The following is a 25185-nucleotide window of genomic DNA, read 5'->3' as shown; positions in this document are numbered from 1 at the left end:
CCCTCAAAGCCACCATTAAGATTGACACCAGAGTTACCCCCACTGGATGGATGAGCAAAGAGGCCCATTGAGGCAGCAGAAGCCAGAGCCCTTGACTCTCACTGGTCTGCTCTTTCTTGTCTATCTCAAAATCCACCTTGCAAGGGACAGGTGGGGAAGCAGGGCACCTGAAGGGCCTGGGAGGTGGCTCACTTGGTAAAGCACCCACTTTGCCATGTGTAAAGATCTGGGTTCCAGCCTCCCCCACCCACTCCCACCAACCACATGGGAGCACCTGCAGGGGGAAGTTTCATGAGTGGACGAGTGGTGGATCAGTGCTGTGGTGTCTCTCCTTCTCTTTCTCTCTCCCTCTCTATGTCTAAAAGGAAAAAAAAAGATTCTGTCAGTATCAGGAGAATGGCGCAGAGGCAGAGTCTCAGAGAAAAACCTGGGGTGAGTAGGGGTGGGGACAAACAAAAGGGAACTGCAGCTGTGGGGGAGTGACCCCCCAGTGGCAAAGGAGCAATGTTAGGCTCCTTGCAGCTTAACCCCACACCCTCGGAGAGCCCTCACCTTCTGTTCCACCTCTTGCACAAAGACTACTGGGCTGGGTGGATGGCAAGTGTGGAGTGTGTGTGTGTGTGTGTGTGTGTGTGTGTGTGTGTGTGTGTGCGCGGGCGAGCGCCAGGAAGACCTCATCTGGGAAGTGACTTTGAAAAGGAACCTGGAGGGGGCCGGGTGGCAGTGCGGTGGGTTAGGTGCACGTTTCTGCAAAGTGCAGGGACGGATGTAGGGATCCCAGTTCGAGTCCCCAGCTCCCCACCTGCAGGGGAGTCGCTTCACAGGTGGTGAAGCAGGTCTGCAGGTGTTTCTCTTTCTCCCCCCCCATGTCTTCCCCTGCCCTCTCAGTTTCTCTCTGTCCTATCCAACGACAATGACGACAATAATGGTAACAACAGCACTGATAAACAGCAAGGGCAACAAAGGGGGAAAAATGGCCTCCAGGAGCAGTGGATTCATGGTGCAGGCACCGAGCCCCAGCAATAACCCTGGAGGCAAAAAAAAAAAAGAAAGAAAGAAAAAGAAAAGGAATTTGGAAGGATGTGAAGGAAGGAGAAGCCTTGATAGGTGGAAAGAACAGCATGTCTGCTGGCACAGAGGCAGGAACTTACTGTGGTAGCTACTGGAGAGGAAGAAAGGAGGCCAATGAATGAGGGAGTCTGAACACAGGGGTTCCCCTTCTTCCTGGTACCTGGAGACCAGGCCACCCCATGACCATGCCACCTCTCCTGGCTGACCCCCAGAGCTGTCTGGCTTGACCCTTGGTCACTGTTTTTGAATCAGCTGCGTGGGGGCCCTTTCCACTCTATCCGGGTTTGATCGTCCATAAAAAAACTAATGGTGCCTGCAAATAAAGCAGTAGAACAACAGAGGAAGGCTTTTTAGACAATCAATTAAAAGCCTGGGAGAGAAATTATCTCATTGAAATATCAATTTTTAATAGCACTGCATCTTTTAAGTTTCCTCTAAAAAAAAAAAAAAAAGAAGAAGAAAGAAAGAAAGCCTTTGCCCAGTCTATTTGCCTGACCTGGATGCTGATGACTTTGTCTGTGGCTGCCTCTGACTGACTGGAGGCCCGGGCTAGACTTTGGGGTGCCTAGAACAGGGGCCTGGTGGTCAGGGAGCATGGAACATTCCTTAGTGAGCCCCTGTTGAGGTGCTGGGGTCCCCAGGTGATTAATGAAGACCCCCCCCTTCCCTACCCCCTTGGGAATGCCCAGGTCAGCAGGGTGGGGAAAGTAAGGGAGTCAAAGAAAGCAGGTGAATAAATCAGCCTACACACAGGGAGAAGGCTTCTGGAAAAATCGATGTTAAGGGCTGAGGTGGAGGCTAATGGGCACAGGACGAGAAGGAGCATCTGTGTGGCCAGGGGAACCGGGAAGACCTCATCTGGGAAGTGACTTTGAAAAGGAACCTGGAAGGATGTGAAGGAAGAAGAAGCCTTGATAGGTGGAAAGAATAGCATGTCTGCTGGCACAGAGGCAGGAACTTACTGTGGTAGCTACTAGAGGGGAAGAAAGGAGGCCAACGAATGAGGGAGAGATGGCAGGAGGTAAAACACCTCCCCTCCAGAGAAGCCACCATCCAGAGCTCCTGGGGGCCCTGGAGACCCAGACTGAGATGTGTGTTAGATTCACAGCTCATCAGAAACTGCTCATGCAGGGATCTTCCCTACCCCTACCCCCCACTGCACCCCTGTGCAAGGCCTGGTCGAAATCTTAGTGCTGCAAGTCTTCAGGAAGTGGCTGACACTCAACCTGGTAAGATGAGTGGCAGACAGCTTGGGAGGTGACACGGGATTTAGCATTGGGGTTTTTATTTTATTTTGTTTTGACCAGAGCTTTGCTCAGCTCTGGATTATGTGCTGGCTGGGATTGAACCTGGGACTTCAGAGGTAGGCTGCTAGGACTGGTACTTTTTCTTTGAACTTACCCTCCATAGCTTGGCATCTTCCTCAGTTTCCCCCTCGGGGATTGGTTGATCAGATAAACTTGATCTGATAAGAGATTCCCACCAATTAAATTCCCTAGGGATTTTGTTACACACCAGACCCAGTTAGTTTATCAGTCAGCTGGTGCAGTTGATGGGGCAGAGGTGTTCAGGAACAGACTCTGTCTGGTGCCTTTGCTCCCTGAGCCCACTGCTTCTTGGAATGAAGCAACCTGAGAAGGGGACAGGCTTTGAGACAGGAGAGTAGGGTGTGGCAGGTTCACTGGGGGGGGGGGGGGTGAGGAAGCAGGACAGAGAGCCCACTCAGGAGTACCAGAGCGACTTCCTGCCAGGACAACTGTTCTCCAGACAGTCAACAACAGTGTCCTTGAACATAGGTGAACAAACAATACTGCAGGGTGTTGGCTCCATGCTGGTGCCCAGACAAATGTGCTTTTTATTTTTTAAAAAAATTTATGGGAGTTGGGAGGTAGTGCAGTGGGTTAAGCACACGTGGCGCAAAGTGCAAGGACCGGTGTAAGGATCCCAGTTTGAGCCCCCAGCTCCCCACCTGCAAGGGAGTCGCTTCACAGGCAGTGAAGCTGGTCTGCAGGTGTCTTTCTCTCCCCCTCTCTGTCTTCCCCTCCTCTCTCCATTTCTCTCTGTCCTATCCAACAATGACAACATCAGTAACAACAACAACAATAAAACAAGGGCAACAAAAGAGAAAATAAATATTTTTAAAAAAGATTTATTATATATTATTGAGAGAGAAAAAGACATTGAGAACCAGGGCATAGCTCTGGCACATGGGATGCCAGGGATCAAACTCAGCCTCAGGCCTGAGAATCCAATGCTTTGTCCACTGCACCACCTTCCAGATCTCCACAAATGTCCTTTCTAATCCCCACAGAACCCTGTGTTACACATTGGGAAACTGAGGCTCAGGACTCTGGAAGCTTTTTGCCTCACTAAAGGCAAACATAAACGTTTATCTGTTTAGCTCCTTTCTCTTCTCCCTCTCCCTCCTCTCCTCATCCTCTTCCTCCTTCCTCTTCTTTCCTGTCCCTCTCCCTCCACTCCCCCTCCCCTCCCTCTCCCTCCCTCTCTCCACCCCCCACCCCAGCCAGTTGGGGACCTCACACATGTGAGTCTACCACTCCCAGTCTCTTTTCCATTTAGATAGACACAGAGACACCGTGGCTTCCCTGGGTGCCATGGCAACTCCCATGTGGTGCTGGGGCTTGAGCCTGGTATGGCAAGGTGTACCCCCTACCAGGTGAGCCTGGTATGGCAAGGCATACCCCCTACCAGGTGAGCTGTCTTTCTGGTCTGGTTGCTCTTTTTTTTTTTTAAGTGAATCCAGGGGAGGAGGAGGAAGTCAAGGATCAGAGTGGTCCCAGGACACAGTTGCTGGAAATCCTGGGAGAAGTCACTTTGCCCTCTGGACCTCAGTTTGCTGATGTAGGTGATGGGGCTCACAGTTCCCACCTGTCTAAGTTAAGGAGTAAGAGAGGCGCTGGGTGAAAGGGGAGAGCCACCTGAAGGGGAGAAGGTTGCATGAAGGTTGCTGTATGCATCATCAGCCAATTCCCCTTCCTCCCTCCTGTCCCCGATTTTTTATTTAATTTTAATTTTTTATTAGTGGGTCCATATTAATTTACAGAATTACATGTCAGCAGTGGCACAGTTCCACACTGTTCCCACCACCAGAGTTCTGAATCCTCGATCCCTCCGTTGCAGGCCACCATAGTTCTCCCAAGGTTGCAGACATGGGTTAACCATCATCTCTACAACTATCCGTCTACATTCGTACATAATTGCCCCCTTTTTCTTCCAGGTCCAGTCCTCTCTTCCCCTCCAAGCCACACATAACCCTATCACTTTATCCATATATCTCTCCCCTTTTTGTTTTCTCTCTCTGGGACCTGATGGAGCTGGAGTTCAGAGCCCTTTTATCCTCTTCCTCTTAACACATCTCCCCCACTGGGAGTATGGATCATTGTTTTGGGTGCAGAAGCTAGGCGTTCCGGCTTCTGTGATTGCTTCACCGTGCTTGTTTTTTTTTATTATTTGATAGGACAGAGAGAAATTAAGAGGAGAGAGGGGATGGGGGAGATTGAGAGACACTCCTGCAACACAGCTTCCTTGCTCGTGAAACTTCCCCCCTTGCAGATGGGGGCTGGGGGCTTGAACCCAGGTCCTTTTATATGGCCACACATGCATTGACTGGGTGTGCCACTGACAGACCCCAGCTCCCACTGTCCAGGAATGGCTATTTGGAGGGGCACCTGCCCACTCACACTTGCCCTGCACTCAGCCAACCTTTGGAGGTGTTGGAGTCCCATCCTGGCTTACTCACACTCTGATCCCTGTGCTCTGTGGAGCTTGTTTTTTTCTCTTGGTATGTTCACCTCCTGGTTGCTGCAAAGATGATAATTAAATGATGTCAGGGAGGAGGGCGTAAACTCTGACTTTCTTCCTCCTTTGCTGTGAGATCTCAAGGAGGCGCCCATGGAGGACCCTTGCTATCTGGCCCCAGGGCCCAGGTGTGAACAGATGAGACCTTTTCCTTCCACCACTGTCACCCAGAGCTGTCATCCCGTCTGACCATTGGGGACCCCAATCAGGTCCAGAGCTGCCAGTGGGAAGCTGCCAGGGGTGGGCAGAGCCCATGGCAGGGGGTCTGTCTGGATTTTATCTTCTTGGAGCTGCAGAGGGCTGAGACCAAGGCCATCTTCAGGGTGAGCATGGGGGCAGCCCAGGTACCAGGATGTGGAGTGAGACTTGATTTGCCCAGCAGCAGGGGGTCACTCTCAGTTCTTGAGGGGGGAGGGGGCAGCCAGGATGCTCCTCTCTGACGTGGGGGAAGCCTGGGAAATTTGAAAGAGAGGAAGGCTTCAGGTTTACACCTTCCAGGCCTCTCTGGGGGGTGGGGGATTGGGGGGGCTGGGAGGGCCACAGTACCATGGAGACCACCTCTAGCACAGCTGGAGCTGGGGGAGGGCTGGGAGGCCTTCCAGAGAGTCTGCTCCACCGGGAGGTGCCCGCCTGGGGCCTGGGCGGCATCTGGCAGCTCACACCCTGCAATTAGTAGGCAGAGGAGCTGAGTGGTGGTGGAGGGGACAGGCTGAGCACTGCAGCTGGTTCCTGGGTGCTGCCTCTGCCTCCACCTCCCACCCACTGACCCAGAGTGGTACCCTGCCTGGTGAGTAGGTCCCCGGGCTGACAGGGCACTGGGGTTGTGGGAGGCACGCAGAACAGAGGGAAAGCCAGAGTGACAGTATCAGCAGAGTCAGGTTATTGGAAGCAGGTTTGTCTTACAGATAGACATAAAAGCCCAGAGATGGGCAGGGGTTTATTAGAAGATACACAGCAAAGCAAGAGTCAACTGGTCCTAGAGGCAAGGCTTATCCCTAGGGCCGGGGTTTGAGGTCAGGGCATGCTCCTGGGTATTTACTTCAAGACAGGAAGGCCCAGGGGGCCACTTGCTAGAGTCAGGGTGGGTAAAACAAACTGTTCTGGAGAGCCTCATCTTTAGAGGACAAGCTCCAAGGCCCCCAATCTCCAGCTACCAGGGGAGGAGGGGCCAGGAGGGGCCATGTCTGGCTCAGCCAGTTCTCCAGCCTGTCTGGGCGCCAAGGGCCCAGGAAGTGTGTGTGGGGGGGACTGGATGTGCCCCTGGGCGGCTGCAGCTTCTGGTCCCTGGCCATATGATTTATTTTTGGGTGGCCTGTGAGCTGACCAGCAGAAGGACCTGTGGAGGACCGGTCCTGCAGGTGCCACAGGGAACGGGTATGAGGGGGAGGCTGTTTTCAGTTTCTGCCTCTGGCCATTCCACCCATCCTGCCTTCATTCCCCAGCCACCCTACTTTCCCTCCTTTAGAAATGCAGCCCAGGAGATGGTGCACTGGACTATTAAGCATGAGGTTCTGAGTTTGGTTCCTGACATTACATGTACCAGGATGATGCTCTGGTTCTCTTTCTCTTACTAATATAAACATATATGTATTGGGCAGTGGTGCACCCTCTAAAACGCTCAGATTACCAAACACAAGGACCTGGGTTCAAATCCATGATCCCCACCTGCAGGGGGGAAGCTTCACGAGTGGTGAAGCAATACTGCTGGTGTCTTTCTTGCTCCTTTTTCCTCTTCCTTCTCTTTCAATTTTTCGCTATCTCTATCCATGAATACTTTTAAAAACAAAAGAGAGGGGGCCAAGCAGTGGCAGACCTGGTTAAGCACATACATTGCTGTGTGCAAGGTTGCAGGATCAAAGCCCCTGGTCCCCCCCCCCCATAGGGGGAAAGCTTTACAACTGGTGAAGCAGAGCTGCGAGTGTCTCTCTGCCTCTCTTCCTCTCTGTCTTCTTCTTCCATCTCAATTCCTCTCTGTCTCTATCCAGTAATAAATAAATAAAAACATTATAAAAGAATTTAAAAATAAAAAAGAGAGTGGCTGGGTGGTGGTGCACCTGGTTGAGCACACATGTTCCAATGCTCAAGGACCCAGGTTTGGGCCCCTGGTCCCCACCTGCAGGGGGAAAGTTTTGCAAGTGGTGAAGCAGGGCTGCAGGTGTCTCTCTGCCTCCTTCTCTCTCAGTCTCCCCCTTCCTCTTGACTTCTGGCTGTCTCTATCCAATAAACAAATAAAGGTGATTTAAAAAATTAAATAAAAAAAAGAGAAGAAAGGAAAAAGAAATGCCTACGAGGTCCAGTGCGGGAGCAGTGGCAGGCCTGGGTAGCAATGGCAGGAGCGGCAGAACCTTTGAGGTGAAGGGGGTGGGGATGACTGGAGGGATGGCCCCCACTATGGCAGCTGGGGAGAGAGGTCATGATCAGGAGTGTGAGTTGTGACAGAGCCCTCAGGAGTCCTGAGCCTGTAAGTGATCTGGCCACCCTCTCCCTCACACTGGTTTCTTGCATACTGTTCAGAGATAGGAGAAGCCAGGGGAAAAGCATTTGATGCCTTTAGGGCCCAGGGGGCAAGACTATATGGAGCTGCGGGGTCTGTGGTCCACTGGGGGGCTTGTGTCCTGTACCTGCTTCTCAGTCCAGTAGCTGTGGTCATGCTGGAGTGGTCTGAGGTGCTGATTTCTCCAGAACAGGAAACTCAAGATTTTATGAGAAAATGTCCCATAGCTAATATTAGCGGTGCATTAAATATAGATCTCAAGTCACTACGCCAGTTGAAGCTGATGCTTCTGTTGGCAGCCGTGGCCACCATGACACTGGTGGGGGAGGGAGGCCTGGTGCATTCCAGCCCAGGAGAATCTTCCAGGCCTGTGTCTGCAGTGAGAACTTGCTTTCCCCCTGAATAAGGAGGCAGGAGGCCTCTCAGAAGCTGCAGACACAGGGTTGTAGTGGGGCCCCTGCTCATGCTATCTCTGTAGAGGTGCCAGTGAGTCTGGGGCAGCCCGCCATGCTGGAGGGGTCTGCTCTGTGTCTGGGAATGGCAGGTCCACCCTGGGGGCCTTGGGAGGCTATTGTCAGGAGGGCTTGGCTCCCAGGGGTCAAAGGGTAACACTTTTAGCCTCTTCTGGGGCTGACTTCCTGTTTGGGAGAGAAAATAGAACCCTGGCAGGAAACAGCCCTCTGCCCAAGCCTTTATTTTGCTGTGCTGACCTGTGGGGAAAGGCCTGTTAAGGGATCCTCATGACTGAGTCTCCCCACTCCCTCTTCCCCCCTGCAGAGTCCAGAAGGGAATCAGGATCTCTTTCTTGTGACAGCAAACCATGCCTCACTAGAGTGTTATTTCCTTCCTTCCTCCCTGGGAACTTGGAGCCTCAGACATGAAAGTATCTTACATAACAATTATGCTGTCTCCCTGGTCCAGAAGCATTAGCTTGGACTTGGTGACAGGGAGCATTTTTAATGTCTGTATTCATAAACCCCCAAGTTGGGCTTCTGGATCCTCCTCTCCCCTTAGCTCAGCTCTGGGTGCTCATGGCACCCCCTGGGGGCTGTATTGGAACACTGATCTCAGAGGTCCCCTGGGACTACTTTACAACATGCCAGCCATCGGCTCAGCTCCCTGCTCTGCACCAGGCAGCCCCTCTAGTTGAACAATTTAACTCCTTTTGGTGCTGGCTTCCCTGCTGAGTCCCAGATTCTCTTTGCTCATCTCTGAATACTGGGAAAGCACCACCTTCCTTGTGCTCAAACAATTCTACCAGTATCTCCTGCAGAACATAAACTCTGGTGCCAAGAATCTGTCTAAAGCAGATAAACCAAGGGCAGGTGCCTCAAATGCGGTACCTTGAACTTGCAAGATCAAAATATGCTTATTACTAAGATTTTAATATCTACTCCCGCCAGTGTCAATATAAATCTGCTGAGTCTATAGAAGGTTTAGGAAATGTTTTTGATAGAGACAGAAATTGAGGGGGAAGGGAGAGGTAGTGAAGGAGAGAGAGATACCTCAAGCACTGCTTCACCGAATATGAAGCTTCCCCCTGCAGGTGAGGGCAGGTTTTAGGAACTGAGTAAAAAACAGGACTGGTAGGGGGTTGGGTGGTAGCTCAGTGGGTTAAGTGGACGTGGCCCAAGTGCAAGGACCTGGCGGAAGGATCCCAGTTGGAGCCCCTGGCTCCCCACCTGCAGGAAAGTCGCTTCACAGGCGGTGAAGCAGGTCTGCAGGTGTCTATCTTTCTCTCCCCCTCTCTGTCTTCCCCTCCTCTCTCCATTTCTCTCTGTCCTATCCAACAACGAAGGAAATCAACAGCAATAATAACCACAACAAGGCTATAGCAACAAGGACAACATAAGGGGAGAAGAATGGCCTTCAGGAGCAGTGGATTCATGGTGCAGGCACTGAGCCCCAGCACTAACCCTGGAGGCAAAAAAAAAAAATGTAAGACTGGCAAGCTAGCTCATCTGGATGGTTCACCTGTTTCATCATGTGCGCCATCTAGGTTCAAGCCCAGCACCCACCACACTGGAGGAAGCTCTGGTGCTATACTGTCTTTACTTTCCTCTGTCTTTCCTTCCTCTCTTCCTTTCCTTTCCTTTCCTTTCCTTTCCTTTCCTTTCCTTTCCTTTCCTTTCCTTTCCTTTCCTTTCCTCTCCTCTCCTCTCCTCTCCTCTCCTCTCCTCTCCTCTCCTCTCCTCTCCTCTCCTCTCCTCTCCTCTCCTCTCCCTTTTTTCCTTATTTATTTATTTCTTGCCATCAGGTGCTTGCTATATTCATGATGAATTCACCACCCCGCTTTTCTCCCCCTTTTCCTTTTATTTGACAGGACAGATAGAAATTAAGAGGGGAGGGGGACACTAAGAGGGGGAGAGAGGCACTTGCAGCTCTGCTTCACAGCTTGTGAAGCTTCTCTCCTGTGGGTGGGGACCAGGGGCTTGAACCTGGGTCCTCGGGAATGGTGATGTGTGCACTCAATCAGGTGTGACACCATCTGGCCCATCTCTTTCTATCTGAAAAAGCTAGCTCAGAATAGTGGAGCCCTGATGAGGGAGGGGGAAAAAAAAGAAAGAAATTTTGTTATTTAGAGCAGGACTAGGTATGGGATAAAATGATTTAGTGTCTCATAGCCACCTCTGTGGAAGCTGACTAAATTTGGTCCCCAGTGGCAGAACCCAGCCGGTCTATCTCCTCTCCAGAGTATTATACCTTCCAGTATTTCGATAATAACTAGCTTTCCTGATCCTCTGGTGAACTCCCCTAATCCTCGTGACGGCTCTCTGAAACATCTTCTTTATAGATGGAGAAGCTGAGGTGCAAGTGACTCCCCCAAGGCTGCAGAGTAGCGTCAGGGAGCTAGAGAATCACATCCATCTGATGTCACAATCAAAGTCTCCTCTTTTTTAAAAAAATTTATTTATTTATTCCCTTTTGCTGCCCTTGTTGTTTTATCGTTGTAGTTATCGTTGTTGTTGTTCATGTCATCGTTGTTGGATAGGACAGAGAGAAATAGAGAGAGGAGGGGAAGATAGAGAGGGGGAGAGAAAGATAGACACCTGCAGACCTGCTTCACCGTTTGTGAAGCGACTCCCCTGTAGGTGGGGAGCTAGGGGCTTGAACCAGGATCCTTATGCCGGTCCTTGTACTTTGTGCCACCTGCGCTTAACCCACTGCGCTACCTACCACCCAAATCCCGTTTCTTCTTTTCTGTACCATCACAGGAGCTGGATTCCAGAGCCCTCAGCAGCTCAGAAATTTCTTAGCTCACTCATTCTCATCTTCATGCATCTGAGCTGCTTCAAGGACAACCCTGAGCTCTGGTTTGGAGTCAGGAATACTGGAAGCTATTCTCTACCCTCCCTGCTACCAGCACCCCCCCCCACACACACACACACACTCACACTCACACCAACATCTGCCATGCTTTGAGGAATCACCCGAGGACCCAAACTCCATTTACTACAAAAGACTGAGTTTATTGCATACCATGCACAGTCCCCTGTGACCACCCCCTGTAAGACTGAAAGAGGGCAGCCTAGTGGGGGGACCCAACTTTACTTGACATAAAGGCACTGGGTGGGTGGGAGGCCCAGACCAGGCCTTAGAGTGATCCTGTGTGTATGAAACGGAAAGGGTAGAGGGCCCCAACACACATATGTGCATAACACATGGGCCTTGGCTTCTCTTCCAGGTGTCACTGGTGGGGTGGGATCCTGGAGGTCAGCCTGGGAGAGGAGGAAGTGGTCCACAGCTGAAGAGGGCAGACAGCGGCTGCACCAGTTCAATGGCCGATGGGTCTGGGCACTGGGACCTGTGGCTGTGGAGGGTCCTGCCCTGCTGGGAGGCTCTAAGCCACCTGGATCTGAAGGTCCTCATCCTCATCCAGGTCACTGGCTCCTTCCCCGGCTTCCTCAGCACTGAATCGAGCACTGCGGATCTTCCCAAAGAGGGGGGCATTCTGTTGCTGCCGGCGTAGCCTATGGGGAGGCAAGAGGATGTGCTGACGTGAAGAAATGCTTCACTTCACTTTATCATTAGAGAAATGCAAATTAAAACTACACCCAGATACCATCTCACACCTGAGAAAGGCTTACATAAACCAAGCAGGAAAGGACAGGTGTTGGAGAGGTTGTGGAGAGAAGGGAACTCTGCTACCCTGCTGGTGGGAATGCAAACTGGTACAGCCCCTTTGGAAGACTGTATAGACAGTCCTTAAACTTACGTAACAGTAATACCACTCTTAGGCATTTATCCAGCAGACACTCAAACACTCATTAGAAGAGACATATGGGGAGTCGGGCGGTAGCACAGCAGGTTAAGCGCAGGTGGCACAAAGTGCAAGGACCAGCATAAGGATCCCGGTTCGAGCCACCGGCTCCCCACCTGCAGGGGAATCGTGTCACAAGCAGTGAAGCAGGTCTATAGGTTTCTATCTTTCTCTCCCCCTCTCTGTCTCCCCTCCTCTCTCAATTTCTCTCTGTCCTATCCAACAACAATGACATCAATAACAACAATAACTACAACAATAAAAAAAAAAGGAGACTTTATGCAGGGGTCGGGTGGTAGTGCATCGGGTTAAGCGCACATGGTGCAAAGTGCAAGGACCGGTGTAAAGATCCCAGTTCGAGCCCCCAGCTCTCCACTTGCAGGGGAGTCGCTTCACAAGTGGTGGAGCAGATCTGCAGCTGTCTTTCTCTTTCTTGTCTGTCCTCCTCTCCTCTTTTCATTTGTCTCTCTGTCCTATCCAGCAACAACAACATCAATAACAAAAACAATAACTACAACAACAATAAAAAACAAGGACAACAAAATGGGAAAAAAGAAGTAAATAAAAAAAAAAAGGGGGGTTGGGTGGTAGCGCAACTGGTTAAGCGCACGTGGCTCGAAGCTCAAGGACCGGCAGAGGGCTCCTGGCTTGAGCGCCTGGCTCCCCACCTGCAGGGGAGTCGCTTCACAGGCGGTGAAGCAGGTATGCAGGTGTCTTGTCTTTCTCTCCCCTTCTCTGTCTTCCCCTCCTCTCTCCATTTCTCTCTGTCCTATACAACAACAAACGACATCAACAAAAACAATAATAACCACAACAAGGGCAACAAAAGGGGGAAAAATGGCCTTCAGGAGCAGTGGACTCATGGTGTAGGTACTGAGCCCCAGCTGTAACCCTGGAGGCAAAAAAATAAAAAATAAAAAAAGAAGAGACATATGCACCTCTATGTTCTTAGTAGTATTCTTCACAATAGTCAAAGAGTGGAAGGAGTCTAAATGCTCATCAACACAGGACTGGCTAAAGCAGTTATGGGATATCTATTCCATAGGATATTATTCTGTGATAAAATAAAAAAGGCTGGTATTGTGTCCTTTGGAACAAAATGGATGGAACTGGAGGTGATTATGCTTAAAGTGAAGTAAGTAGAGAGATGAAAGACAACTGCCAGATGGTTTCACTCACATGTGGAATCTAGAGATCTGAGTTACATGAACTCGCCAAAAAACAAACAAACACAAAAGAAAACAGAAAGAAGCAAACTGTAAGACTTGTGAGAACTATGGTGGGTAGGTATCTTTGGGAGGTGAGAGGGTGGGAGTCCAAAACTTTGGTGGTGGAACTCTACACTGTAATCTTATAATCTTGTAACAAACTATTTTAAAAAAATTTTTACTTATTTATTCCCTTTTGTTGCCCTTGTTGTTTTATTGTTGTAGTTATTATTGTTGTTGCTATTGATGTCGTCGTTGTTGGATAGGACGACAGAAATAGAGAGAGGAGGGGAAGACAGAGAGGGGGAGAGAAAGACAGACACCTGCAGACCTGCTTCACCGCCTGTGAAGCGACTCCCCTGCAGGTGGGGAGCCGGGGGCTGGAACCCCGGATCCTTATGCCGGTCGTTGTGCTTTGCGCCACCTGCGCTTAACCCGCTGCGCTACCGCCCAACTCCCATGTAACAAACTATTTATAATAAAAATTATTTTTTTAAAAAAGAGGACCTGTTGATAGTTGTTCAGTTGCCACAGAACCTCCTCCCTGCAGTGGGGGCTGGGCACAAACCTGGGTGGTGCACCTGGCAAAGGGGACACCTTCCCAGGTGAGCTATCTTGTGGGCCTTAGAGTAGGTCTTTCATGGACATCACATTATCTGACATCAGCATCCCAGAAAGTCCCTAAAAAAAGAGGGCCATGTAGGACTGGGTGGTGGTAAACCCAGTTGAACACACACATGGCTATGTGCAAGGACTTGGGTTCAAGACCATGGTCCCCATCTGCAGGGGGGAAACTTCAAGAGCGGTAAAGTGGTGCTGCAGGTGTTTCTGTTTCTCTCTGTCTTTATCTCCCCCTTCCCACTCGATTTCTTTCTGTCTCTATTTGAGAGAGAGAGAGAGAGAGAAGAGGGAAGGGGAGGGGAGAGGAAATGGCTGTTCAGGACAGTGGATTCATAATGCAGGAACCAAGTTATAGCACTTAAAAAAAAAAAAAAAAGGAAGAAGAAGAAAGGAAAGTAAATAAAGATCAGGATACCGAGGAAGGTAAGCAGGAAGATAATTTGCCCAAGACAGGCAGTTAGCTGAGCTCTGAGTGCTAGGACCCAAACCTCAGCCAGCTAGTGGTTCCAAAGACCACAGGGAGAGTGTTGGGTAGAGCCCCTAGTACCTCCTGAGGTCAGAGAGGAAGTGCTCGGCCCCTGTCCTCCCCCACTGGAACATTCCTAAAGCTGAAATTTACGAGGTGCACTTGGACCTAAGAGTGGTGGAGGCAGCACCCCTCCCCTGCAGAGTGGCCTAGAGCGGGTGCATCTTACCGGAAGGCATGAATTATTAACACAGCAGGGAGGGGCTAGGCCTGGTGGGGACTCCATTACTGGGCTGTGATTTAGTGAGCTGTCCTCCGGAACATTAAAGCACCAAAAGTTGGAAAATCAAAGGAGGCAGTGGTCCTGGGCGGTCTGGCCCTCCCTGACAGAAGCATTTGAGTGGCTGAGAAGAATGCGTTTGCCTGCCCATTTGGGGAGGGAGTTTATGGCTCGGAAGAATGTGTGAGGTGGCCTCCTGAGGGGTGTGTACTGGGGGGTGGGGGGCTGGGGGGGGGGAGCGGAGGGTAGAGCCCAGCCTGACTTGGACTTGGCCAGGTTGCTATCACTCTCTTTGTATGGGTGTGTGTGTGTGTGTGGGGGGAAGACATTAGCTCAGAGCAGAAAAGCCTGTGCATGCTGCCATGAGTAGAGTTTCAGTGGGTCCTGTGCATGACGCTTTGTGGGCATGACCCTGGGCAGATGAGGAAACTTGACTGCCTGTGCCAGTGGCTGTTGGGTCTGACTTCTTAGCTACTGACTGTACTCTGAGTCACTGAAACTACTCATGGCAGTATGAGCTGATCCACCCCCCCCCACCATCAGATACAGAGACGAGAAAGAGAGTGCTAGTGACCTAGCCAGGAGGTGTCTCTGGTTCTCTCCCATCTCTTTCATTAATAAAATAACTAAACTGGGGCCAGAGGGTAGATGGCATAATGGTTATACAAACAGACTCTCATGCCTGAGGCTCCAAAGTCCCAGGTTCAATCTCCTGCACCACCATAAGCCAGAGCTGAACAGTACTCTGGTAAAACAAACAAACAAACAAATAAATAGTAGAGTGGGAGATGGCACAGTAGATAAAGGGCTAGACTTCTAAATGTGAGGTTCTGTGTTTGACCCCCAGCATCTAATGTGCCAGAATGATGCTTTGGTTCTCCCACCTCAATAAACAAATATACCTTTAATAAAATAAATAGGGGCTGGGGACTTAGCATAATGGTTATACAAGTGACTCTCATACCTAAGGCATCAAAGGTCCCAGGTTCAATTCCTAGCACCATAAGCCAGAGTTGAGCAGTGCTTTGGTCTTTATCCTTCCTTCTCTCCCTCTCTCCATCTTTTTTTTCTTTTTTCTTTCTTATTTTCTTTCTCTTTTTTTTTTGTCCTTCCTTTCTGTTTCATCTCTTCTTCATTAAAAAAATGAAATAAATATTAAAAAGAAAGAATGTGAGGTTGAGGAGACAGGATAATGAGGACCAGCCATAAGGATCCCGGTTTGAGTCCCCGGCTCCCCACCTGCAGGGGAGTCGCTTCACAGGCGGTGAAGCAGGCCTGCCAGGTGTCTATCTTTCTCTCCCCCTCTCTGTCTTCCCCTCCTCTCTCCATTTCTCTCTGTCCTGGATGGATTCAGTGGATTCGTGGTACACGCACTGAGCCCCAGTGATAACCCTGGAGGCAAAAGCAAAAGGAAAAAAAAGGAGAGAGAGAAAATATGACATCACAGCACTGAATTTTCCTCCAGTGGAGGCTGGGTTCTTTTTTTTTTGGTTATATAAAGATATTCTTTTTTTTTTTAATTTATTTATTTAAGAAAGGATTAATTAACAAAACCATAGGGTAGGAGGGGTACAACTCCACACAATTCCCACCGCCCAATCTCCATATCCCACCCCCTCCCCCGATAGCTTTCCCATTCTCTATCCCTCTAGGAGCATGGACCCAGGGTCATTGAGGGTTGCAGAAGGTAGAAGGTCTGGCTTCTGTAAGGAGGCTGGATTCTAACCTGGGTAATGTGTATGACGGAGGAGATACACTATCCAGGTGACCTATCTTGCAGGCCCTCTGATAAGTTCCTTAATAAGGAAATGAGGGTTCAGGGAATGCTTCCACCTGGCCATCCACCTGCTGTGCAGGGCTGGTAACCCCTAGGAAAGTAAAAACAAACAAAACAAAAACTCTCCTGGGGGCCAGGTGTGGTGCACCTGGTTAAGTGCATGGATATGAGCCCCGGCTCCCCACCTGAAGGGCGCATCACTTCACAAGCAGTGAAGCAGGTCTGAAGGTATTTATCTTTCTTTCTCCCTCTCTCTCTCTCTCTCTCTCTCTCTCTCTCTCTGCCCCTAGGGTTATCACTGGGGCTCGGTGCCTACACTATGAATCCACTGCTCCTGGAGGCTATTTTTTCCCTTTTGTTGCCCTAGTTGCGTTGTTATTATTATTGTTGTTATTGTTGTTGGATAGGACAGAGAGAAATCAAGAGAGGAGGGGAAGACAGGGGGGAGAGAAAGAGAGACACCTGCAGACCTGCTTCATCACTTGTGAAGCGACCCCCTATAGGTGGGGAACCGGGGGCTCGAACTGGGATCCTTAAGCAGGTTCTTGTGCCTTGTGCCATGTATGCTTAACCTGCTGTGCTACCACTCGGCTCCCATTCTTTCCCTCTCTCTGTCTCCCTCTCCTCTCTCATTTTCTCTCTGCCCATCTAATAAAATATTTGAAAAGAAAAAAAAAAGGAAAAATGGCTGCCAGGAGCAGTGGATTTGTAGTGCTGGCACCAAGCCTCAGAGATAACCCTGGTGGCAATTAAAAAAAGAAAAAAAAATCTCCCTTGCCTTGTCTCACAGGAATATGGTCCTGACAGAATAAAACCTGACCTAAATACCAGCCCCCTTGCCCTGGGGCTAGGGGTAATAGTAACTGTGGCTGAGTAAGTAGCTGACTCAGCAATCATTGTGTGCTAGGCATTGTAATAAACCCATTTAATCCTCACAGTTAAGAGGTGAGGATGGCGAGCATGTCCATTCCACAGATGAAAAAGAGCTGACTTAGAGAGGTTAAATAAGTGGCCCAAGACCACACAGCTACTAAATGCAAGCCAGGACTTCTACCATCCGGGCAGTCTGGCCAGCAATTCTGGGCTCCAATTCCATGAAATAATAGGAAGCAAGTGAGGGCCTGCCTAGGAGGAGGTCAAAGCCGTGGTCTTGAAGCCCCTGGCAGGGAGCTGTGGGGAGGGGAGGGGCGTAGACAGTTCCAGCTTTGAGGAACACCACAGGGGAAAGTGTGACTCACAGAGGAGGGGCACAGAGAATGCTTCCTGCAGAGCCTGGCTGGGGCTGTCATTTTGTGTGTGTGTGTGTGTGGGTCTTCCATGGTTCCTTGCCATCAAATCTTCAGATACCAGCTGATTCGGGTCACCCCAGCTCCACGACTCAACCCACTCAACCCTCACTCAGGCCTGACCTCTCAGGCCACCACAGACCATTCCAGGGCTCCCACCTGCTCTCCCTTCCTGTGCCCCCCCTTCCCTGGAATCCTGGCCCTTCCTGCCTGGAGGGGACAGGATTCTGGCCCCAAGGCACCTGCGTCTTTTCTCTATCATCCTTTCTCCCGGGCTCTATCTTGGACCCAGAGGCTCCCTCCCTACTGGGCAGCGCACCTGGACTGGAGATGCTCTAGCTGCACCTGCAGATTCTCACTCTGCTCCGTCTGCTCGTCCAGCGACCGCTGCAACTTCCGTGCCTGGTTGTGGGCTTCATCCAGCTGCAGAGGGTGTGTTGGGGGTTGAGCAGAGCCAAGAGCGTGGGGGGGGGGTGTCACATCCACTTAGGACCACCTACTCCCACGCTTCCTCTGTGGGAACGTCCTCCCCCCAAGAGCAACCAATGTCTTCGTGGAGGACACCCCCTCAAGGGAAGCAGCCTCCTCTTCTCCTCTCCACCTGCTGCTCCTCCCTGCCACATGGAACCCCCCTCCAGTGCCCTGGGTGACCTTTCATCAACTCATCTTCCTGTCTGTCCCTATCAATCTGCCTCTCTGGCCACCGTGTGTTTGCCCATAGAGATACTTAGAGTATTCTGTATCCATTACACCATTTAAGCCCCCACTCGCCACATCTGTATCCATGTGCCCCTCTCCTGCCCCAGACACAGCTGTCTTCCCACCTACCCACTCGGTCTGTCCTTCTCCTATACTATGCTCCTGCCTGCTCAGCCAGTCAGCTGTCTGTCCATCTTTCTTTTCTTTTCTTTTTAAAAAAATTTTTAAATTAATTAATCAATTTATTTATTCCCTTTTGTTGCCCTTGTTGCTTTATTGCTGCAATTATTATTGTTGTCGTCGTTGTCGGATAGGACAGAGAGAATTGGAGAGAGGAGGGGAAGACAGAGAGGAGGAGAGAAAGATAGATACTTGCAGACCCACTTCACCACTTGTGAAGCGACTCCCCTGCAGGTGGGGAGCCTGGGGCTCGAACTGGGATCCTTCTGCTGGTCCTTGCGCTTTGTGCCACGTGTGCTTAAGCTGCTGCGCTACCACCCGACTCCCTTCTTTTTTATTTTGTTAATATATATATATATTTTTAAGATTTATTTATTTATTTTGCCTCCAGGGTTATCACTGGGGTTCATTGCCAGCACTATGAATCCACTGCTCCTGGAGGCTATTTTTCCCACTTTGTTGCCCTTGTTGTGGTTGTTATTGTTGTTATAGCCGTTTGTTGTTGTTGGATAGGACAGAGGGAAATCAAGAGAGAAGGAGAAGACAGTGAGGGGGAGAGAAAGACAGACACTTGCAGACCTGTTTCACTACTTTCGAAGTGACCCCCTTGTAGGTGGGGAGCCGGGGGCTCGAACTGGGATCCTTCTGCTGGTCCTTGTGCTTTGCACTATGTATGCTTAACCCGCTGTGCTACTGCCCAGCCCCCTATTTGTTTTTATTATTGGATACAGACAGAGAGAAATTGAGAGGGGAGGGAAAGATAGAGAGGGAGAGAGACCCATTTTACTGCTTGTGAAACTTTCCCCAGCCAGGTGGGGCCCGGGAGCTTGAACCTGGGTTCTTATGCAATGTAATGTATGCGCTTAACCAGGTGTGCCACCTCCTGACCCCTGTCTGTCCATCTTCCCACTGCCACTCATTCATTTTTCTTTTTGTAGCACCATGGTTATCTCTGGGGCTTGGTGCCTGCACTCTGAATCCATTGCTCCCATGGTCACTTTTTGTGATTTTGTTTGTCTGTTTGTTTGGATAGGACAGAGAGAAATTGAGTGAGGAGGGGAAGACAGAGAGGGAGAGAAAGATAGACACCTGCTGACCTGCTTCACCACTTGTAAAGCAACTCCCCGCTGCAGGTGGGGAGCTGTTGTGTATGTGAGGGGCTCCAAAAAGGATCCTTGCACAGGTCCTTGCACTTTGTACCATGTGTGCTTAACCCAGCACACCACCACCCAGCCCCCACCATCCATCTTTCCACTGTACCATTCAGCAAGTCTTTCAGCACACAGCTGTTGTTGTACCATGTCCATCCATCCTCCTCTCTCCCATCTCCTCATTTGTTCACTGAGTCATCCATCTGTCTGTCCGTCCGTCTGTCAATCCATCCACTCATCCACCTGTCTGTCCAGGTTTCCTCCCATTCCCACGCTCACAGGCTCCCCCACTACCCATGGCCCATCTACCCACTCTGTCAGGGCTCCTCGAGAGTCAGGCTTCTGATGGGCACTGGAGACCTGGCTCGGAGTGATGCCGGAAGGCCCCAAAGCTGCCCTGCTCTCCCTGTGAGGCCCAAAGCCTCTGGGCCCGTGGGCCCTGGGTGAACTCACCTCGTCTTCCGCCTGGGCCAGCTCCTTCTTGAGTTCCTCCACACGCAGCCGCAGCTTCTTCACCTCGGCTTCGTGCTGCTCCACCCGCCGGTTGGCATGGGCCAACTCTGCCACCTTTTCTTGGAATTGCTTCTTCAGCTTGCCATGTACATGCTTCAGGTCTGCCAACTCCTGCAGGGGGGCAGAGGTGGGTGGTTCAGACCAGAGGGCACATGCCAGGGGATCCCAGGGGCCACAGATTTCTAAGTGGCCTGGGGGTGTGTGTCTTCTCCCTAGAGGCTGTTCAGCTGCTGTCCTGCAGAGCCAAGATGGAGGCTGGGCAGAGCAGTGGGAGCTGGGGTGCCATCCATTAAGGTGAAGGGCTACAACCAGGGGAGACGGGACGGGGGGGAGACTCAGGATGTCACCTTGAGATGTCCACTGGAACACCAGGTGCTGGATCCAAAATTTCTGGGGGAGGATTCAGTGTGGTGGGAAAGAAACCAGAGTGTTTGGGAAAAGGATGAGCAACCAGCCATGGGAGTGCCTGCCCTGAGCAAGTGTTTGTACTGACACGGCCTCTCAAGGCTTTTCCTGTTTTTTTTTTTTTTTTTTTTTTTGCATCTAGGGTTATTGCTGGGACTCAGTGAAGGCATTACAAACCCATTGCTCCTAGTGGCCATTTTTTTTCCCTTCCATTTTATTGGATAGGACAGACATCAATTGAGAGAGATGGGGAGACAGAGAGGGAGAGACAAAGAGAGACACCTGCAGACCTGCTTCACTGCTTGTGAAGCATCCTCCCTGTAGGTGGGAGCCAGGGACTCAAACCCGGATTCTTACACTGAGTACTATGTGGGCTTAACTGGGTGCACCACTGCTCGGGCCCAGCTTCTTCTGTATTTTTGGCATCACTAAGGCCTTTGCACAGGAATCATTTTACCACTGTAGGTCAACTTTTTCAGAGTGAAAGAAATAGTCAAGAGATGGGGGGGGGGGAAGCATTGGACCTTTCCTTGTGGTTATAATATTTACATGTGGTACCACTTGGCAAGGCATGCACCCTACCCGCTGAGCTATCTTTCCAGCCGCCTCTCCCCCATTCACTTGCCACTCTAGGAAACAAGAGGTAGGAGAAAAGTGACAGTTTTTTTTAACTTCAAAAAACTTTTGGGGGGAGTCTGGCAGTAGCATGTGGTGCAAAGCACAAGGACCAGAGTAAGGATCCTGGTTCGAGCCCCCGGCTCCCCACCTGCAGGGGAGTCGCTTCACAGGCGGTGAAGCAGGTCTGCAGGTGTCTGTCTTTCTCTCCCCGTCTCTGTCTTCCCCATCTCTCCATTTCTCTTTGTCCTATCCAACAACGACGACATCAACAACCATAGTAACTACAACAACAATGGAAACAACAAGGGCAAAAAAAAAGGAAATAAATAAATAAATAAATAAATATTTTTTTAAAAAAGGAAGTTAAAAAAAGAGAAAGTATATATTAAAAAAAAACTTTCTGGGTCATTGTCAGGGCCCTAGGTTGACATTTTTTAGGTAGAAAGAGAAAAACAGACAGACAGTGAGATGGAGAGAGACCACAGCACTGATGCTTCCCCTAGTGTGGTGGGAGCTGGGCTCGAACCCGGGTTGCACACATGGCAAAGTCGGCGCATATCCAGGTTAAGTTATCTTGCTGGCCCAGTGAGAGATGTTTCACAAGCCTAAGCCCCACCTGAGATCAGAGCCTGCTCACACCCTGCTCCTCCTCCCCTGCCCCCTGCCCACTCCCCGACAGCTCCTCCAGAGCTCTCCACCTCACTGTTTTTGCTGACACCTCAGCCCTAATAAGCCTTCCCGGGTCCTGAGCTGAAGCTGGACCTGGTGCTGTCTTTTCCTGCTGGTAGCCTGGGAGCAGCGTGGCCAGTGGGAGTGTGTGGTGGAGAGGCAACGTCACGACCCTGAGCCATTAACTCCGTAAAGGGAGAGTCTGTCTGCTCCATGTGTTCACCTAGCACTCGGAACAAGACTGTCATGTGTCGGTGCTCAGTTAACATTTGTTGGTTAGTGGTCTGGGAGATGGGCGCAGTGCCTGAGGCATCGAACTCAAGTGTGAGGCTTCAAGTTTAGTGCCTGACATCACAAGTGCCACAGTGATGCCCTGGTTCTTTCTCTCTTTCCCTCATAAATCAATAAATAAACCTTAAAAAAAAACTGTTGAGGCGGCCAGGTGGTGGCGCACCTGGTTGAGCGCATGCATTACAGTGCACAAGGACCCAGGTTCGAGCCCCCGGTCCCCACCTGCAGGGGGAAAGCTTTACAAGTGATGAAGCAGGGCTGCAGGTGTCTCTCTGTCTCTCTCCCTCTCTATCACGCCCCCCTTCCCTCTCAATTTCTGGCTGTCTCTATCCCATAAAGATAATAATAAATAAAAATAAATAAATATATAACCTGTTGAATAGGGGCCATGAGGTTGTACATCTGGTTAAGTGCATGCACTAGAGTGCACAAGGACCCAGGTTCAAGCCCCTGGTCTCCACCTACAGGGGGAAAGCTTTGAAAGTGGTGAAGCAGGACTGCAGGTGTCTCTCTGTCTCTTTCCCTATCTCCCTCTTCCCTCTCAACTTCTCTCTGTTTTTATCCAATAATAATAATAATGTTAATGATAATAATAATGATGATGATGATAATAATAATAATAAAAACTGTTGAATAAAGGGAAAGGCTGCTGAGAGAACTAAGTGATGCCCTAGACAAAAGCAGTGGAGGGCCCGGGCAGTGGCACACCTGGTTGAGCGCGCACACCATCATGTGGAAGGATCTGGGTTCAAGCCCCCAGCCCCTAGCTGCAGGGGGAAACTTCATGAGTGGTAAAGCAGTGCCACAGATCTCTCTCTCTCTCTCTCTCCCTCCCCCCCCCACCATCTCAATTTCTCTCTGTCCTATCAAATAAAAAAGCAAGGAAGGAAGAGAGAAAGAGTGAGCAGTGGCATGGGAGCCTGACCCATAGCTTAGCTTATAAGTGCAGGCACTAACCTGTCACTGGGCCTGGCCCATGGAGGGTGCCTCTGTCCTTTGCACTCATTCAAGTGTCAATCCCCACCCCACCCCCCAGCAGGATACACAGTAGGTGCCGTCCTGTGTGTGTGTGTGTGTTTCCCTAGTCCTGGTAACCATCCACCGTTCAACATCCACTGTTCACTGCCCACCTTGTTCTTCTCAAACAGTGCAGCCTGGCTGGCCCGTAGGTCACAGTCCAGCACGCTGGCTGTCTGTCGTCGGCGCCTGGCCAGCGCCTCCTCCAGGTCCCCAACCTGCGCCCGCAGCTTCTTGTTTTCCCGCTCCAGGCCCAGCTTCTCTGTTTCCAGCCTCTCACGGCGACCCCACTCGGCTGCGTTCTCTGCCTGCAGCCGCTCCATCTGCAACCGGGCAGGGCAGGGTGAGGGCTCCCGGGCTGGGTGGGGGAAGCACAGCTGGACATCTCCTGCATCCTGTGGCTGTTTCCAGCTCCAGGAAGTAGGTCCAGCTGCAGCAGCTATAATTAATCTGGACTTGGGTGCGCAGGATGTGAGGGTGCTTCTGGGCCCTGTGTGGGAGGACACCCCACCTCCCACATCCCTGGCCCTGCAGGCAGCTCACCTCCCCTCTGAGCTCGGCCATCTTCCTGTCCATGCTGGACCGTGCACCCAGCTCGTCCTCCAGGTCTTCGGACATGCGGCCCAGCTCATCCTGGTGGGCTTCCTTCAGGATGCTGAGCTGCAGGAGATTGGCCGCCCTGCCCTATGAGGACCCCGAGGCACCACACCACTGTGCCCCTAGATGGCCAGGAGAGATTCTTCCTCCACTGGCCACTCCTGGAACCCTGAACACCTCTTTCTCCTGTCGTCTAACTTTGCACTACCATCCGGCCTCTCAGAGTCTGTGAATGGGCTTTCTCCCACGGTAGCTTCGAAAAAAACCTCAGCATGCTCTTAAAACATGTTGGGGGGGGGGTGTCAGGCAGTAGCGCGGCAGTTTAAGCACACATTTGGAAAGCACAAGGACTGGTGTAAGGATCCCGGTTCAAGCCTCCAGCTCCCCACCTGCAGGGGGCTCACTTTGCAAGTGGTGAAGCAGGTCTGCAGGTGTCTATCTTTCTCTCCCCCTCTGTCTTCCTCTCCTCTCTCGATTTCTCTCTGTTCTATCCAACAACAATGACAACAATAACAATAATAATAATAACAACAACGATGGGCAACAAAAGGGAAAAAATGGCCTCCAGGAGCAGTGGATTTGTAGTGTAGGCACTGAGCCCTGGCTATAACCCTGGAAGCAAAAACAAACAAACGAAAAATAGGCCTCTGAGGGTACCTGGTTGAGTGCACAAATTACCATGCACAAGGACCAGGCTTGATGAGGTGGGTATGGGTGGGGAAACAGGGGAAGCTTCTCATGTGGTGAAGCAGAGCTGCAGGTTGGTCTCTCTCTCTCTCTCTCTCTCTCTCTCAATCTCTCTCTCCCTCCCGCCCTCCTTCCCTCCTTCTGTATATCTGCCCCTACCCTCTCAATTTTTCTCTGTGTGTCAAATAAAACTAGAAAAAAAAAAAGCCTTTATTGTTTGTAAGCTCATTCACCCAGTAGAGTGCACACTTAGCCATGAATGGCGCTGGACAGGCCCATGAGTGCTGGAGCAGTACTGCGGTATTCTCCCCATCTCTGTAGAAAACAAAAGAATGGGGCTGGCAATATAGCTCTCCTGGATTGCATGCCTGCTCTGTCATGAGCACAAACCAGGTTCAAGCTCAGGTCCCACTGCACCGGAGAGAGCTCTGGTGCTGTGGTCTCTTTCCTCTCTCCCTCTGTCTTTTTTTTTTTTTTTTTAAATAAGAGCACTGCTCAGCTCTGCCTTACGGTGCCTCTGAGGACTGAACCTGGGACCTCAAAGCCTCAGGCTCATGTGAGTGTCGTCTGTGTGACTACTAGGCTGTCTCCCTTGTCCTGAGGTGCTTTGAAAATAATGCAGGTCCCTTGTTGTACAAAAGGGAAAACCAACCAATTGCGCTCCATGCTACAACATGAAGGAGCCTGAAAAACTCAGTGTTGGGATGGAGGGGGTGGGGTGGGAGGGAGAATAAATCCAAATAAAAGAAAAGAACCTATAGGGGCCAGGTGGTGGTACACTAGGTTAACGCACATAGTACAAAACCTGTGCAGGGATCCTGGTTTGAGCCCCCAGTTCCCCACATGCGGTAGTTAGTGGTGGTGGGGGGGATCGTGAAGCAGGTCTGCAGATGTCTCTCTGCCTCTCTCCCTACCTTCTCAATTTCTCTGTCCTATCCAAAAAAAAAAAAAAGTTGGTTTCCAGGAACAGTGCAGGCACTGAGCCCCAATGATAACCCTGAGGGAAAAAAAAAAAAGCCTATATCTGCTAAGGTCCACATGCATGTTTCACTTGAGTTTTTTGAAAGTCAAAAAC

At 50.7% G+C, this 25185-nt stretch overlaps 1 protein-coding gene and 1 long non-coding RNA gene across 4 annotated transcripts in view; one reads left to right on the top strand and one right to left on the bottom strand.

Moving 5' to 3' along the window:
- Positions 1–4949: 4949 nt before the first annotated feature.
- The window catches only part of LOC132536768 (uncharacterized), a 30718-nt gene continuing 10482 nt past the window's right edge, over positions 4950–25185 (top strand). The window contains exon 1 of the long non-coding RNA XR_009548290.1: positions 4950–5234. This is a non-coding gene — a long non-coding RNA (uncharacterized LOC132536768). The remainder of the gene's footprint in view (positions 5235–25185) is intronic.
- Positions 10830–25185, bottom strand: part of CCDC102A (coiled-coil domain containing 102A) — a 39409-nt gene continuing 25053 nt past the window's right edge. For 2 of the 3 annotated variants that reach the window (XM_007520097.3, XM_060185489.1), the window contains exons 5-9: positions 23370–23486; positions 22940–23149; positions 19767–19937; positions 17603–17706; positions 10830–11355 (exon numbers count right to left, since the gene is read on the bottom strand). In XM_007520097.3, the coding sequence (XP_007520159.1) occupies positions 11226–11355; positions 17603–17706; positions 19767–19937; positions 22940–23149; positions 23370–23486 (732 nt within the window). In that variant the 3' untranslated portion in view covers positions 10830–11225. The remainder of the gene's footprint in view (positions 11356–17602; positions 17707–19766; positions 19938–22939; positions 23150–23369; positions 23487–25185) is intronic. The other variant, XM_060185490.1, reaches the window with a different exon arrangement.

Source organism: Erinaceus europaeus, chromosome 2 (genome assembly GCF_950295315.1).
Source record: "Erinaceus europaeus chromosome 2, mEriEur2.1, whole genome shotgun sequence".
NCBI lineage: Eukaryota > Metazoa > Chordata > Mammalia > Eulipotyphla > Erinaceidae > Erinaceus > Erinaceus europaeus.
Note: the sequence above shows the minus strand (reverse complement) of the source record. Positions and strands in the feature narration are given on the sequence as shown.